The sequence below is a fragment of the Marmota marmota genome, unplaced genomic scaffold (assembly GCF_001458135.2).
Source record: "Marmota marmota marmota unplaced genomic scaffold, marMar, whole genome shotgun sequence".
Classification (NCBI taxonomy): domain Eukaryota; kingdom Metazoa; phylum Chordata; class Mammalia; order Rodentia; family Sciuridae; genus Marmota; species Marmota marmota.
Window position 1 is genome coordinate 15,362,524 of NW_026000174.1, and position 13,094 is coordinate 15,375,617.

General features: G+C 54.4%; 1 protein-coding gene across 4 annotated transcripts in view; it reads left to right on the forward strand.

Moving 5' to 3' along the window:
* The window catches only part of Pde2a (phosphodiesterase 2A), a 96,606-nt gene that overhangs the window by 66,563 nt on the left and 16,949 nt on the right, over positions 1 to 13,094 (forward strand). For all 4 annotated transcript variants that reach the window (XM_048788132.1, XM_048788131.1, XM_048788130.1 and 1 more), the window contains 11 exons: positions 3,454 to 3,563; positions 4,395 to 4,450; positions 9,326 to 9,385; positions 9,956 to 10,109; positions 10,356 to 10,408; positions 10,624 to 10,698; positions 10,780 to 10,821; positions 11,336 to 11,404; positions 11,508 to 11,638; positions 12,398 to 12,509; positions 12,961 to 13,000. In XM_048788132.1, coding sequence (XP_048644089.1) covers positions 3,454 to 3,563; positions 4,395 to 4,450; positions 9,326 to 9,385; positions 9,956 to 10,109; positions 10,356 to 10,408; positions 10,624 to 10,698; positions 10,780 to 10,821; positions 11,336 to 11,404; positions 11,508 to 11,638; positions 12,398 to 12,509; positions 12,961 to 13,000 — 902 coding nt within the window. The remainder of the gene's footprint in view (positions 1 to 3,453; positions 3,564 to 4,394; positions 4,451 to 9,325; positions 9,386 to 9,955; positions 10,110 to 10,355; positions 10,409 to 10,623; positions 10,699 to 10,779; positions 10,822 to 11,335; positions 11,405 to 11,507; positions 11,639 to 12,397; positions 12,510 to 12,960; positions 13,001 to 13,094) is intronic.

A 13,094-nucleotide genomic window follows, 5' to 3' on the forward strand; every position in this document is an offset into this window, starting at 1 on the left:
GGAGTGAGTGAGGGGCACCCTTGAGCCTCGTTGTCCCACCTGTCCTGCCCCTTCCCACCTGCAGGCTCTGGGATGCCCGGCTGTACCCCAGGCTTCCTTCTGTCCTGCTTGTAGATGCTGCTTTTCCCCTGCAGGATCCTCCCCTGTCTCACCTCAACCTCAGCCAATTCCATTTTCCTTTAGTGGCCCCGCCAGAGACCCTCTTCCACAAGCCTGATCCACAGCTCCCTGGCACTGAAGAAGATCCAATCTTCAAAAACAGGGGTCTGGTCATAGTGGCCTTCCTGGAGATGAATCTGTCCACAAGGAGCTAGGAGTTGGGAGAACTGGGTTCCAGGACACATGGCCGCAATCGTGACCCCATGTACTCTCTAGTTTTTTTTTTTTTTGTTGTTGTTGTTGTTTTTTCCAGTGCTCAGTATGGAACCCTGGGCCATGTGCATGCTAGACGAGTGCTCTACCACTGAGCTACATCCCCAGCCCCCTGCTATCTCTCTGGACCTTGTTTTACCTTTCTGTGAAATGATAAGGTTGAGCATTCTGTTGTCATGGGCTGGTCCAGCTCTGAATTTTAGGGGCTGCAAGGGGCCTCAGGGCTGGAGAGGAGAGAATCCTGGGAGGCTTCACCTCTCCTTTGTGGGTGCCCCCACCCCAATCTTCCAGCCTATTTCAGTCTCCAGCCTGCCACCTTCATCTTTTCATTGCATCGTTTGCTACCCTAAAGCCTCTGAAATCTTGCCACAGAGCATGGGAGACCTCAGGCCCTGCAGTTACCAAGAGGGCCCCTGCTCAGGCTGGCTGCCATTACCATTAGGGGCCCAGGGCCCAGCTTTGAGAAATCTCCCTCAGGGCAGACCTGGTCTCCTCTCATTGAACAGTTTATCTGCCCCTCTGGTTTATCTGGAAAACACAGGGACTTCTCTGTTCCCTTCTCTGGATGCTCACATTTTGGAGAAAAGAGAGGGAAGAAAGGGTCCAGGTCTGCGCCCGGATCATAATTTGTCTTCAAAAGAGAGATGAAAGGTCAGAGAAAGGTTGATCCTCAGTGAGAGAGGGAGGGCTAAGTGAGGGGACGGGGACTCAGTAAGGAGAGGGGACCTCAATGAGAGATGGAGGCTCAGTGAAGGAGGGGGATCAGGGAGAGCACAGGGGCTCAGTGAGGAGGTTGGTGTTGTTGATGAGATAGAGCTCAGTGGGGCACAGGGCTCATCAAAGTCAGGCTCAGTAAAGGGCCTGGGCACTCAGGGCTGGGGCTTCATGGCAGGTGGGGCTCATGGAGGGGCCAGGCAGGGGGTAGGTCTCATTAAGGAGAAGGGGCTTACCCTGGAAGAAGATCAGAGAAGGATGTCGGGAAGGAGACCTGGGCACTTAGCTCTTTCCAGGCTATTGACCTTACCAACGGAAAGCTTTTCCCTCTATTCTTTTTCCATTAAACAAATAGTTGTTAAAGGGACGGAACAGTCATAAAATCCACGCCTGTTCCTCTCTCCACTCTGCCCATCTGTCTTTATCTTTAGAGGGGCAGACCATGACCATTCAGGGACCCAGGGCTGAGTCATTGGTCTTCATCTGGACAGCTGGCCCTGGGGTGTGGAGTCCCCCCAGCCCCAGCATCAGCCTGGAAGATGGGGCAGGGGACTGGAGAAGGAGAAACGGAGGAGCTGAGGAGGAGGCCAGAAGGGCCTTAGTGGAGAACCATCCGGGAACCTAAGTAATGGGAAAGCCCCACTCGCACGTGATACCTTGCCTCAGTTGCCTTTAGGGGACCTCAGGGACATGCAGGGGAGGTTTCCAGTTAGCTTTTGGGGATCTGGGGTCTAGAGCTCATTGAGAGTTGGAGTTCATAAGCCATGAGCACAGAGGAAGAAGTTCTGTGCAGAAGAAAGGCTGGGACATATCCTTTCATTGGGGTCCCTGGGGAGAGGCTGAGGCTGCCCTGGGTCTATGGGTGGGCAATGATAGTCAGGGGTCCACTGGGGAGGCTGCAGGACTTACCAGCAACATAGGACTAGCGCCACCTTGTGGCTTCCTGATAACCAGAGTGTCAAAGGCCAAGTAGCTGGGTGGGGTTTAGCTGAGGGTCACTCCTGTCCTAATGAAGTCCCAACCTTCATCAGTTTAGTCCATTGTCCTTCTGCTGCCCTAGCTCTCTATTCCTTCCTGGGGTGATTCCAGGTAGTCAAGATAGCCCAGAACTGAAGCCCAGCATTTGGGCAGACTCAAAAGCTCCTGGATGTAGGGGTGAGAAGGTGGGAGACACCACTGGTTTTTGTAGATTCTGAATTGGTCAGAGGGGCCAGGAGGGAACTAGTCTGTGTGACATTGAATGAGATGATCAACCTCTTTGGGCCTCTGTTTCTCCAGAGGCTGTGACCTCCTGATCTGGTGACTTGCAGGCTGTCCCCTCTTGAGTCCTCATCTGACCTGTACTGGATTCCCCTTAGTGACCCCAAATGCAGACACCAGTGTACCAGTCCCCTAAGCTTCTCGTCCATCCAGATCAGGCAGTTCCTATAAAAACATGGAGGCAGCAGGAGAGATGAGGAGCCCAGGACAATTCATCACTGAATTGAATCCAGAGGCCTGGGGGGAGGGTGGAATGTATGGCAGGGCAGAGAGAAATGCATTCTTTCCACAGTCGACCTCCCTGCCTCAGTTTCCACCATCACACCTGGGTACTCATGCTAGTCTCCTGCTCAAGTGTCACAACTCACCAGTCTTTGGGATGGTTCAACCTAGTTCTGGTGCCAACTGCCTGGTGCTTCCAATTATTAGCTGTGTGATCTTGGGCAGGTTACTTAATCTCTTTGTGTTTTAGCTTCTTTATCTGAAAATGAAGTTGATGGTAATCTCTAACCCATAGAGTTGTTGATAATTCTGAGCTAATCTCTGTGAGTTGGTTGGACTGTGCATAGCACAGAATAAATGCCCAATAAACTCTAGTTATGATGACTGCCTGTGGAGTATTGCTCCTATGCTTTGCACCAAACTTCCTCTACAGCTGTTTTCTGAGGTCGTGGTGGGGAGGGTTATACTCTCCCCAACTTCCATTCTCCCAGGGAGGCCCAGAGAAGTTAGGTCACTTGCCTAAGGTTGATAAGCAGCAGGGGCGGGGTTTGACCCAGGCAACCTAGCTCTCAACCTGCGGGTGCCCTCCCTGATCTCCCCACTGCCTGGGGTTCCACACTGGGCTCCACACACATGCTTTCCCCACATCTACCAGCAGGAGGCACCAGAGACCAGGCTGTAGCTCCCTGCCCCGCACCTGGGGCCTGGGTCTCCACCCTCAAGGGTCCTGGTTTCATTTTTGTCCTCCTCTATTCCACCCTAAGGCAGTTCAAGCTGTACAGATCCTCACAGGTGTGCAGGGTTCACCCTGCTGTGTGTCCCCAGGCTGGGTCTTGCTCTGCTTTGATCCCAGGACTGAAAGGTGGCACCATGTCCTCTTTTCAGAGAGGCTGTGATCTCCCGGAAGCGGCTGAGCTGCAATGGGCTGGGCCCCTCGGACCTGCCAGGGAAGCCCTTGGCCAGGCTGGTGGCTCCGTTGGCTGCTGACACCCAAGGTAAGGGCAGGGAGCAGGGCAGGGTAGGGAGGGCTGTGGTTCTGCTCCCAGGTCATGTATGTCTTCTGCCCGTCTCACCTCTGTCTCCTCTCCCTTGCTCTGTTTCTCCAGCAATCCCTCCATCTAATTCTCTCTCTAATGTGCTACTAACCTCCCCGAGCCTCAAGTTCCTAACTGTAAAATGGGGACAACAGTACCCACCTTGAGGGGGTGTTGCAAGAAGCAAATGAGATGACGCATGTTAAGGGCCTGGCACCTAATAGGGCTCAGTGGACAGTGGCCGTGGTTACCGCTTGTGCCCATTGGCAGATGGGGCTGTAGTTATTGTCATGGTCTCTGTCACTTTCTCTGTTTCTGTTTCTCTTCCTCTCCATGCTCCCTGTCCGCCATGTCTCTCTCTGCCTCGTGTCTCAGTCTCTCCAGGTCTCTGTCCTCTGTGTCGATGTGGAAAGTGCACAAGACTGGGAGTCAGGAGACCTGACTTGCTGTGTGACCTTGGGCAAGTCACTTCCCCTTTCTGGACCTCAGTATCCCAACGTGTAAAATAGGGGTGCTCATCCTTACCTTCCTCCCTCCCTCCCAGGGTTGCTGGGAAGATCACAGAAATTTCTCTAGTGAGGGGGTTTCCTTTTCCACAGGGGTCACTGCTGTGGTTGTTTTTTGTCACTGGCTCAGGCGCCCTCTCTCTGTCTCACTGGGCCTCTGGGTCTTCCTGTGTCTCTGTCCAGGCCTCTCTCTGTCTGTGTCTTTGTCTCCTTCCCTGGGTCCCTGCTCAGTATCTCTGAGCCTCACTGGCCCCACAGGACCACCTCATTGCCCTCTCCTCCTCAGTGCTGGTCATTCCGCTGGTGGACAAGGAGGCCGGGGCTGTGGCAGCCGTGTTCTTGGTAAGAGCTCGCCCAGGCGGTGGTAGTGTGGATGGGGGAGGGGGCAATGGGTGGGGGCTGTGTGTGTGATGAGAGCCGCAAACTGGGGCAGAGAGGGGAGGTGGGGTCTGAGGGGAGTCTGGGGGCATCCCCCACGCCCAGCAGTGTGTCCCACCTTGGATGGGTAGAAGTAGGTCTGGGCTCAAGCCCCACCTGTGCTCTCAGCCCCCGTGGAGTTGCAAAAGCTCAACCCAGGCACAACCCTGGCTTGTTTCTTCTTTGGGATCCTCCTGGTGTATTGGGGACAGTGTCCAACAGGGCAGAACACAGTGAGATGGGACACGACTGACAGACACTGAGGAAGGACCGGTGGACATGAGAAGCTGAGCAGCAGATGCTGGGAAACTCAGTCAGTGATAGGGGTGGCTGGAACCAGGGCTCTTGAAGAGGCCCATGGGGTGGGGACCCCAGCCAGGTCCCAGCCAAGGCAGCAAGGGGACCTCCTGCAGGGGCCATCAAGGGAGATGGGGAAGGGTACTCTGTGGGAAGTGGGAGATGTGAGGGGGGCACTGCAGGGCGGAGCTGGGCAGGGGACCTGGGCAGGGCTCCCCTCTGCCTTCTGCTGTCCCTTGTGGAGGAGAACCCCAGGCTCTGGCTCACCTGGGGGGTTGGGAGGGTGGTGAAGGTGCCTTGCAGAGAAGATTCTGTCTCCCGTTCAGCCTTTTCTTCCCTGTGAAGTTGGGGTTCAAAATCCTTGTCCCTGTCCTAGGGAAGGAAGGGTTAGCCCCCAAATTGCCGTCACTGGAGGTCTTCTTCCCCCGAAGTGGCTGCCACCTGGGCAGATAAGCCTGCCTTGGTGTGCCTGGGGGACTCCTCCCGAGCTCATTAAAATGGAATTAAAGGTTCTGAGGCTTCTGACCTTTCCCAAGCTGCTGGGGGAGGAGAGTGTAGTGGGAGTGGGGGGCGGCCTCCAGGGGAGCAGGGGAGGAGGACTTGGCCTGCTCTCCTCGCCCCATCTGCCCAACCGAGGGAGACCAGGCCCCTCCTTGGCTTCTTCTGCAATCTGCTCCCACCTCCAGCTTCTGTTCCTGCAGGGACTGGATCCGCTGTTGGCAGAGTTCTCAGTGGGCTGCCTCCCCATCTCCTTCGCGCTTGTGTGTCCCAGAGCTCGTGGGTGTGGGGAGGCCAGGGCTAGGGGTAGTGCAGAGGCGTGGGATGGGGAGTGGCTACCTGGCCCACCTCCTTCTCTGTTGAGGTCTGGGGAACCAGGCTCCTGAGAAGCCTCACAGACCCTCAGTGGAGTCTGGGTTGAGGCCATGAGGACAGGAAAGGGATGCAGCTCTTGGCAAGGGGAAGACATCCTGTGTGACTATGGTCAGCCCAGGAGTCCAGGTCTTGGGCTTCTGGAGTGAGGAAAGGGGTGTGTGTGTGTGTGTGTGTGTCTGTCTAGGAGGGTGTTGAGATCACATCACTTAAATCGAACTCACCCAGAAGAACTCTGCTCTGGGCCACATCCCAGGCTGGGTGCTGGAACAAATGTATCTGCCTTCTAGGAAATTTCAATTTGGGGAAAGGCAAGGATACTTTTGAGCCACCACAGATCAAATAAAATTAGCACTACCAGCAGGTGTTCTGGTAGCAGAGGCTGGAGCAGCCAGGGGGATCTTACAGTGAGGACAGAACTGAGAGGTGCTTTGGGGCATGGATAGGAGTTTTACAGACAGAAAAGGGAAAGGGTTTTCCAGATAGAGGGAACCCCATGAGCAAAGGCAGGGGGCGCCGTGTGGTGTGTTGGGAGAAGAGTGTGGAGAGGTAGACATGTAGGGTGTTGAGGAACATGCTGCCCAGGGTTTTGGCTTCCAGAAATTTCCCATAACCATTCTCTTACCTCCTCAAATACCCTGGCGGAGAAGTGTTCTTAAATGTTATTTGGATTATTCGCCTTCTGCCCCTCCTCCAAGTCTGCACCTTCCCACTCAGGTAGAAATACACTTCCCTAGGACACCTCTCTCCCCAAGGAATCTGAGAGCAGAGGGTGCAGAAGATAGAGGGATACTGCAGGGCAGATCTTTGGGAAGGCTGAGTCACAAGCTCCTTTCTTGACAATCCCCAATCCGCTCTGTAGGCCTCTGCTCTTTGTAGTCATCAGTTCACCCATTTATCCATCTACCCATCCACCCACCCATTCATCTACCCATCCACCCATCCACCCATCTATCCATTCATCCACCCATCCATCCATTGAAGAACTATTTCTGGAGTACCCACTAGGTGCTAAGCACTGTGCTAGGCTCCAGGAACAGATGTGACCAGACAGGCTCTGCTTTCACAAACCATAAAGTCTGGAGGGCATGAAACAAGTGAACAAAATAAGGATAGAATTGCTAACGATGCAAATCCTAGTGAGGAAACCAGGAAGCCCTGCGAGGAGTGCTATGAGACACAGTTAGCAGAGTGCTCGCTGTGGAATATGCTGCCCAGGTGCAGGGCTGGGGGGCTCAGTTCTGGCCCTGGCAGCTCACAGCTCAAGGCGCCTTGATTGCAGATTCTTTGTGTAGGAAAGTCTCCGACTCGTTCTTCAGTTCTGGATAATAAGTCCCTTTGAGGAGTGGGCGGCCCTTGGTCTCTGGCATTTGATGCTTGATTTGTGCTCGCTCTTTCCCCAGCTGTGCCTGCCACACCAGCTCCTTGTATGGGGATGGGGTGTTTGTGGGGCTTGGTGAGGGTAGGGAGCTAGCTGCTGCTCTGGGCTTTAAACCATTTCTACAGCCCCAGTGCCCACTACTGAGTGTTCCCCTGGGGCCCAGATTCCTTCCCTGAGTAGCTATGGCAATTGCAACAAAAGGCCACGTGTGCGTCGGGATGATTGTGTTTGTGTGGAGGCGGGGCATTAGAAGAGTGTGCATGGCTCTTGGGTGTATGAACTCAAGTTTCTTGTGTTTTGGTGTGAATATGCACATGCAAGTGATATAGACACTAAGGGTGGGTGTGGGGATGTGTCTGTGACTGCACTGTGTGTGTGTGTGTGCACGTGTGCACACTTCCATGGGAAGTATGAGTGTGTGGGGCAGGGCGCTGAGGTTCTTCATCAGAGTACATATGTGTGTTTGTGCACAGGCTGGTTGGGGTGGAATGAGACATCCCAGGGGTGTGTGCTGGGGTTGGCAGGGAGGGGGCTCCATGATCCCTTCCTCAGTCTTTCAAAATCTCCAAGCTCTGCATCTGGGACCAGGCAGTTTGGGCAGCCTAGGAATTGTTTGCCCCCACAGCCTAGAGGAGTGCCAGCCTTCCCTTTTCCCAAGAGATGGGCCCAGGTCCAGGTGGAAGGAAAGGGAAGGATGCCCTCCTCCATGCATAACAGTAAAATGCCAGCATATTTATATAAACCACATGCAACTGAATCCTGGCCTCACTTTCTTTCTTTCAACCCTCTGTCCTGTGGGAGCCACGGGGGAGGTGTCATCCATAGCTTAAACTTTGACACCATCCTTGGCCACCGAGGTCTCTTTGAGGTCTTCCTGCCTCCAGTCTTGCCTCTCCTAATTCACCTTTGACTCCATTGACTATGGCCCCCAGGCTAAAGCCCAATTTCTTAGCTTGGCCCTTGAGGCCTTTCCCTGTGTGGCTATGTGGACTCTTGCCCTGCCCAGGTCCTCATTTCCCACACACCAACCAGACTACCAGGACAGCCTCCTGCCTGCAGGATCCCCTGTGGCTCTGCTTGTCTTACGCATGCTTCATTGTCAATACAGGGAGCCTCTCAGATGCCCTCCCCCTGAGCCAGGTTGTCTACCCTCTCTTTCTTCTTCAGGTATGGGCTCCACACCTTCCCTTAAGTGCATCCTCCCAGGCTGCCCACCTCCTCAGGTTTCTCCATCTGCTCCTGGCAGGGGACCCACAGAAGAGGCAGGCAGGGGCTGCTGAGGCTCAGAAGGGAGGACGGAGGAGGAGTCCCCAGTACAGGCCCTGCAGGGAGCCCCACAGGAGGTGAACCTCTTCAAGTCAGCAGGAAACTAGTGAGGCAGGTGGGGAGCGTTGCTGGCAGGGCCTGCAGTGGGCCCCCTAGACTGCCACCACTCCATTTTCCTCTTCTAGCACCCAGACGGGCTGGAGGAAGGGACTCCATAGAGTTCGAAAGATGGCTAAGGGGAGCCCTGGTGACTAGCATAGAGAACTTGGAGAAGGACAGGATAAAAGGAGTAGGGGGTTGGTGAGAGAAGATCTGGGGAGGGAAGGTGTAGGCAAGGAGCTGTAAGGCAGGGCTGTCCTAACTCTGCCACTTTCTGCTTTGTGAACTTGGGCAAGTCTCTAAACCTTTCTGGGCCTTGGGTCATCTGAAGCTTGTATCACACAGTGGTGAGAATCACAAGTGAGGCAAAGCACTTCATCAATCCATTCATCCACACTCCCCTCACCCAGCAGATGTGTCATGTTGAACTCCTTCCTTTATTCCAGACTGAGGGGTGCTTCTAACTGAAACTCAGAAAGAATGGAGCTGGGAGGCTGAGGTTAATACCACTAATTCTATAATCAGGGCCTGAAGGACCCCATGAGTGGAAGACAGGATTTAAAGTTCACCTCCCTGACACTGTACGCATGGTCTGTGCTGTCTGGGGGACTGTGGATTTTCCTTGTGATGGGACAGTGCTGATGGAAAGTCATGGGATAAAACCAGAAAAGTTCCACTCTTTGAATCTGCCCTAAAAGGCTTCCAGCAAGAGGGGATTTTCTAAAAGTTATCTGCATGGTCAGAAAAAAAATGGGCTTACACAGAGTCCCATGGACTGGAGTGTGTAGGTGTTGATGGGGCCCAGTGTGTGCTGGGCATGATGCCGGCACTCTGGCGGAGACAGTCTGGGAGAAGTCACAGGGAGTTCTCCTCTTCCATCCCTCCAGGTGCACTGCGGCCGGCTGAGTGACAGTGAGGAGTGGAACCTGCAGGCCGTGGAAAAGCATGTGAGTCCTGGGGGGTAGGGCTGTGGGAGGATGGGGGCTGCTGAAGATTCTTATTACAGCTGGTGGGGCGATGACCTGGCAAAGGAACCGGACAGAACTGGGTTCAAGTTCTAACTCCATCACCTTTGAGCTTTGGGACCTTGAGCATGTCACTTAACCTCTCTAGGCTTCAGTTTCACATCTGAAAATGCGGATAATGATAGCACTAACCTACCTAGGGTAGTGGTGAGACGTCAAATACCTGTACATAACTTAGGCAGGACTAATTACATAGTGAAATTGAGGCTCTTTTCAGCAGGAGATTTTAGGATTTTGTGACTTTAACAAAGCCTTAAGAGTCCCCACCGGTGCTAGAGACAGAGAAATCCTACCTTGGCCTATCTTGAAAGAATCTGAGGGCTAGCGATGGAGACACACCCTATTTGTTCATCCACGGAGGGACGCTCCAGGGCAGTGGGAACCCCCGGTAGCGGGAACCCCCGGTAGCGTGGCATGCTGAGGGCAGAGCTGTTTGGGCTGGGCGGGGCGAGGGTGGGGCCAGTGACGTGCTGACCACTCGGTCCGCCCCAGACCCTGGTGGCCTTCAGGAGGGTGCAGGCCCTGCAGCAGCGCGGGCTCGGCGCGGCCCCTGCAGCTGTCCAGAACCCCCCAGCGGTCACAGCGGAAGACCAGAAGGGCGGGATAGAGTACACCGACCACGACCGAAAGATCCTGCAGCTCTGCGGTGAGGGTCCCGCCTGGGCAGGTCGGGAGGGCGGGGCAGGTAGAATTGGAGGAGTGGGAGGGGCCTGAGAGGAGTTGGGCGGCCCCGCCAGAAGTTGGAAGGGATGCCTGAGGGCTGGGTGGTCGGGTGGGGGCGGGGGCGGAGGCGGAGCCTTGAGTAGTCCTGGACTTGGCGATGCCGAAGGGACCTGGACCCGGCCACCTAGGCAAATCGGGGCCCTCTCTGATCCGCGCCCTGTCCTTGCAGGGGAACTTTACGACCTGGATGCCACTTCCCTGCAGCTCAAAGTCCTCCAATACGTGAGTCCCTGAGCCCCTCCCACTCTCCTCAGGGTCCTGGCTCCCTGCAGGGACCAACTTCCCCCCAAACTCTCCATCTCAGTTGGTATTGCTTGTTCTGCCCCTCCCTTTCCTCCACAAACCTGAAGAGCCTCCAAGAGGCGAGAGGGTGGGGTGGGGTGACTTCATACCAACCATTCGCTGTCAACCCTTCGCTCTGTCCGTCACCCTTTCAGCTTCAACAGGAGACCCAGGCATCCCGCTGCTGCCTTCTGCTCGTGTCTGAGGACAATCTGCAGCTTTCCTGCAAGGTGAGGGCCTAGGTCCACTGGCAGAGCGAGGGACCTGGGTTTGCCTTTCCACTAACAGGTCCTCACTACTCGATTTCTCAGGTCATCGGAGATAAAGTGTTGGGGGAAGAGATCAGCTTTCCCGTGAGTCCTGTCTGGGTCCCCTGTGTTGGAGTCTGCAGGGACTGCTAAGACCTGCTAGGCAGTTGCAGGGGGGAGGGGGGTTTGCCTAAAGGAATTGAGGTCCTCTAGAATCTCTTGGAATCTGGTGAAATTAATCTGGATCTTGGGATCTGCTTAAAATTACAAGGTATCTCGGTATGTTATGATCAGGCTCCACTAGAACTCTCTTATCATATACAGGAAGGCTTACATGAGGACCAGCTCAGTTCTAAAATACTCTGTTGGAGTATTTTTAGATATGAATCTGTCCAGATCAATGAGAATTCTTGGAGTCTGCTTATCGCCCCCCTAATTTGGGAAGAGCCTAGAGTCTTCTATAGATGATTCTTCCAGACCTCCCCCTAGCTCTCTGCTCCTCAATATTTAACTCCATATACTATTTGGACTGACTGAAGTGTTCATTGAAACTGGGGATGGGTTGAGATCCCCTGACCTGGGGAGAGCTGGCCCCTGACAACCTCTCCTCACTCTCCAGTTGACAATGGGTCGCCTGGGCCAGGTTGTGGAAGACAAGAAGTCCATCCAGCTGAAGGACCTCACCTCTGTAAGCCATGGCCTGCTAAGCCAGGGGAGGGGAAAAAGGGAGGACTCCCTGCCTAGCCCCCAGAACCTGCCCTGACTTACTCCCTCTCTCCTCCCCTTTGCAGGAGGATGTGCAACAGCTGCAAAGCATGTTGGGCTGTGAGCTGCAGGCCATGCTCTGTGTCCCTGTCATCAGCAGGGCCACTGACCAGGTGGTGGCCTTGGCCTGCGCCTTCAACAAGCTTGGAGGAGACTTGTGAGTCTGGGTGGGATGATGTGTATCAGGAGCTGGAGCTGAGGTGGGGCAGGGCTCTACTAGGATAACAGCGTGGGAAGGGGACTACCCAGAGAGTATGCTATCTAAGCAGTGCTGGGCTGAACAGTTTGTCAGTGCTAGACTATTAGGGGCTTCTAGACCCTTGCAGCTGTTGCTGGCTGAGGCACAGGTAATCCCAGACTCTCCATCACCTTTTTGACTTGGTTAAAGCCATGTTAATATCCAGTCATTTCCCCTCCCTTTTTGGAGAGGCACTTGGGCAAGAGCAGGAGGACAACCCAAGGGCAAGTCTCTAGTCTGAGGGGGGAGACTTGGCCTTGGTCCGGGTAAATCCCCAATCAGAGGAGGGATTTATAGCTCTGGTTTTAAAAAGCAATAGCCTTGTGGGTGTCATCGGGGCACCTGTAGTCCCAGCTATTGGGGAGGCTGAGGCAGGAAGATAGCTTGAGCCCAGGATTTCAAGGCCAGCCAGGAAAACACAGGGAGTCCCTGCTTCAAACAAAAACAAAATAATAGCATGAGAATAAAACCACACTTTAGTCTGAGAAGTACAACCTTCCCCTCAGGGAGCTTTCAGTCTAAGGTGGCAGGCAGGCAGTGGAGCAGCCCCAGCAGAGGAGATATATGGTTGGCTGGTGGCTGCCTCTATGGGGTTTCTGGGGGCACAGAAGTAAGGAGAATTGGGGAGAGAAGCCTGTCTTCCCTTCCCTCTTCAGTGACCCCAGCCCCTCCCTCCAGGTTCACAGACCAGGATGAGCATGTGATCCAGCACTGCTTCCACTACACAGGCACAGTGCTCACCAGTACCCTGGCCTTCCAGAAGGAGCAGAAGCTCAAGTGTGAGTGCCAGGTGAGCGGCCTGCTTTGAGCCCCTCCCGGGACGAGTTCACCCAGCTCACCCAGCTCTCAGGACTAGAGAGCCAATCCCTAAGGAGGTGTCCATGCCTTCCTGGACCAATGGCTGCCCTGCGCTGCAGCAGATAGGTAACCTAGTAACCTGGCGGCCTCTTAAGAAGAGAGGTCAGTAGTTTCCTCAGGCCCAGCCCAAGCAACACCGGCCACAGGCACTGATCGCCCTCTAGTGTTCAATGTGGGCAGTTAGACAAGAGATATCTTCCCACTTTCTCTGGGGCTATTTCCTCACTTCTTTATTTATTAGCCAAATGACATATTAGATACTGTCAGATTCTAGCTTGTCCAGAGAGCACAAAACAAGGAATGAGAAGCCCCTGGGAATTTTGAAGTGGGGAACTGGATAGAGGGTCCTCAATCGGCTATTATTTCCATTTTCTCCTTTCCAGGCTCTTCTTCAAGTGGCAAAGAACCTCTTCACTCACCTGGGTGAGTGCAGTGTCCTCCATGTGAGGCTGTCTGGTTAGGAGCGGTGGGAAGGCTTGGCCTCAGTACTACAACCTGGTGTCAACATTGTGCTGTT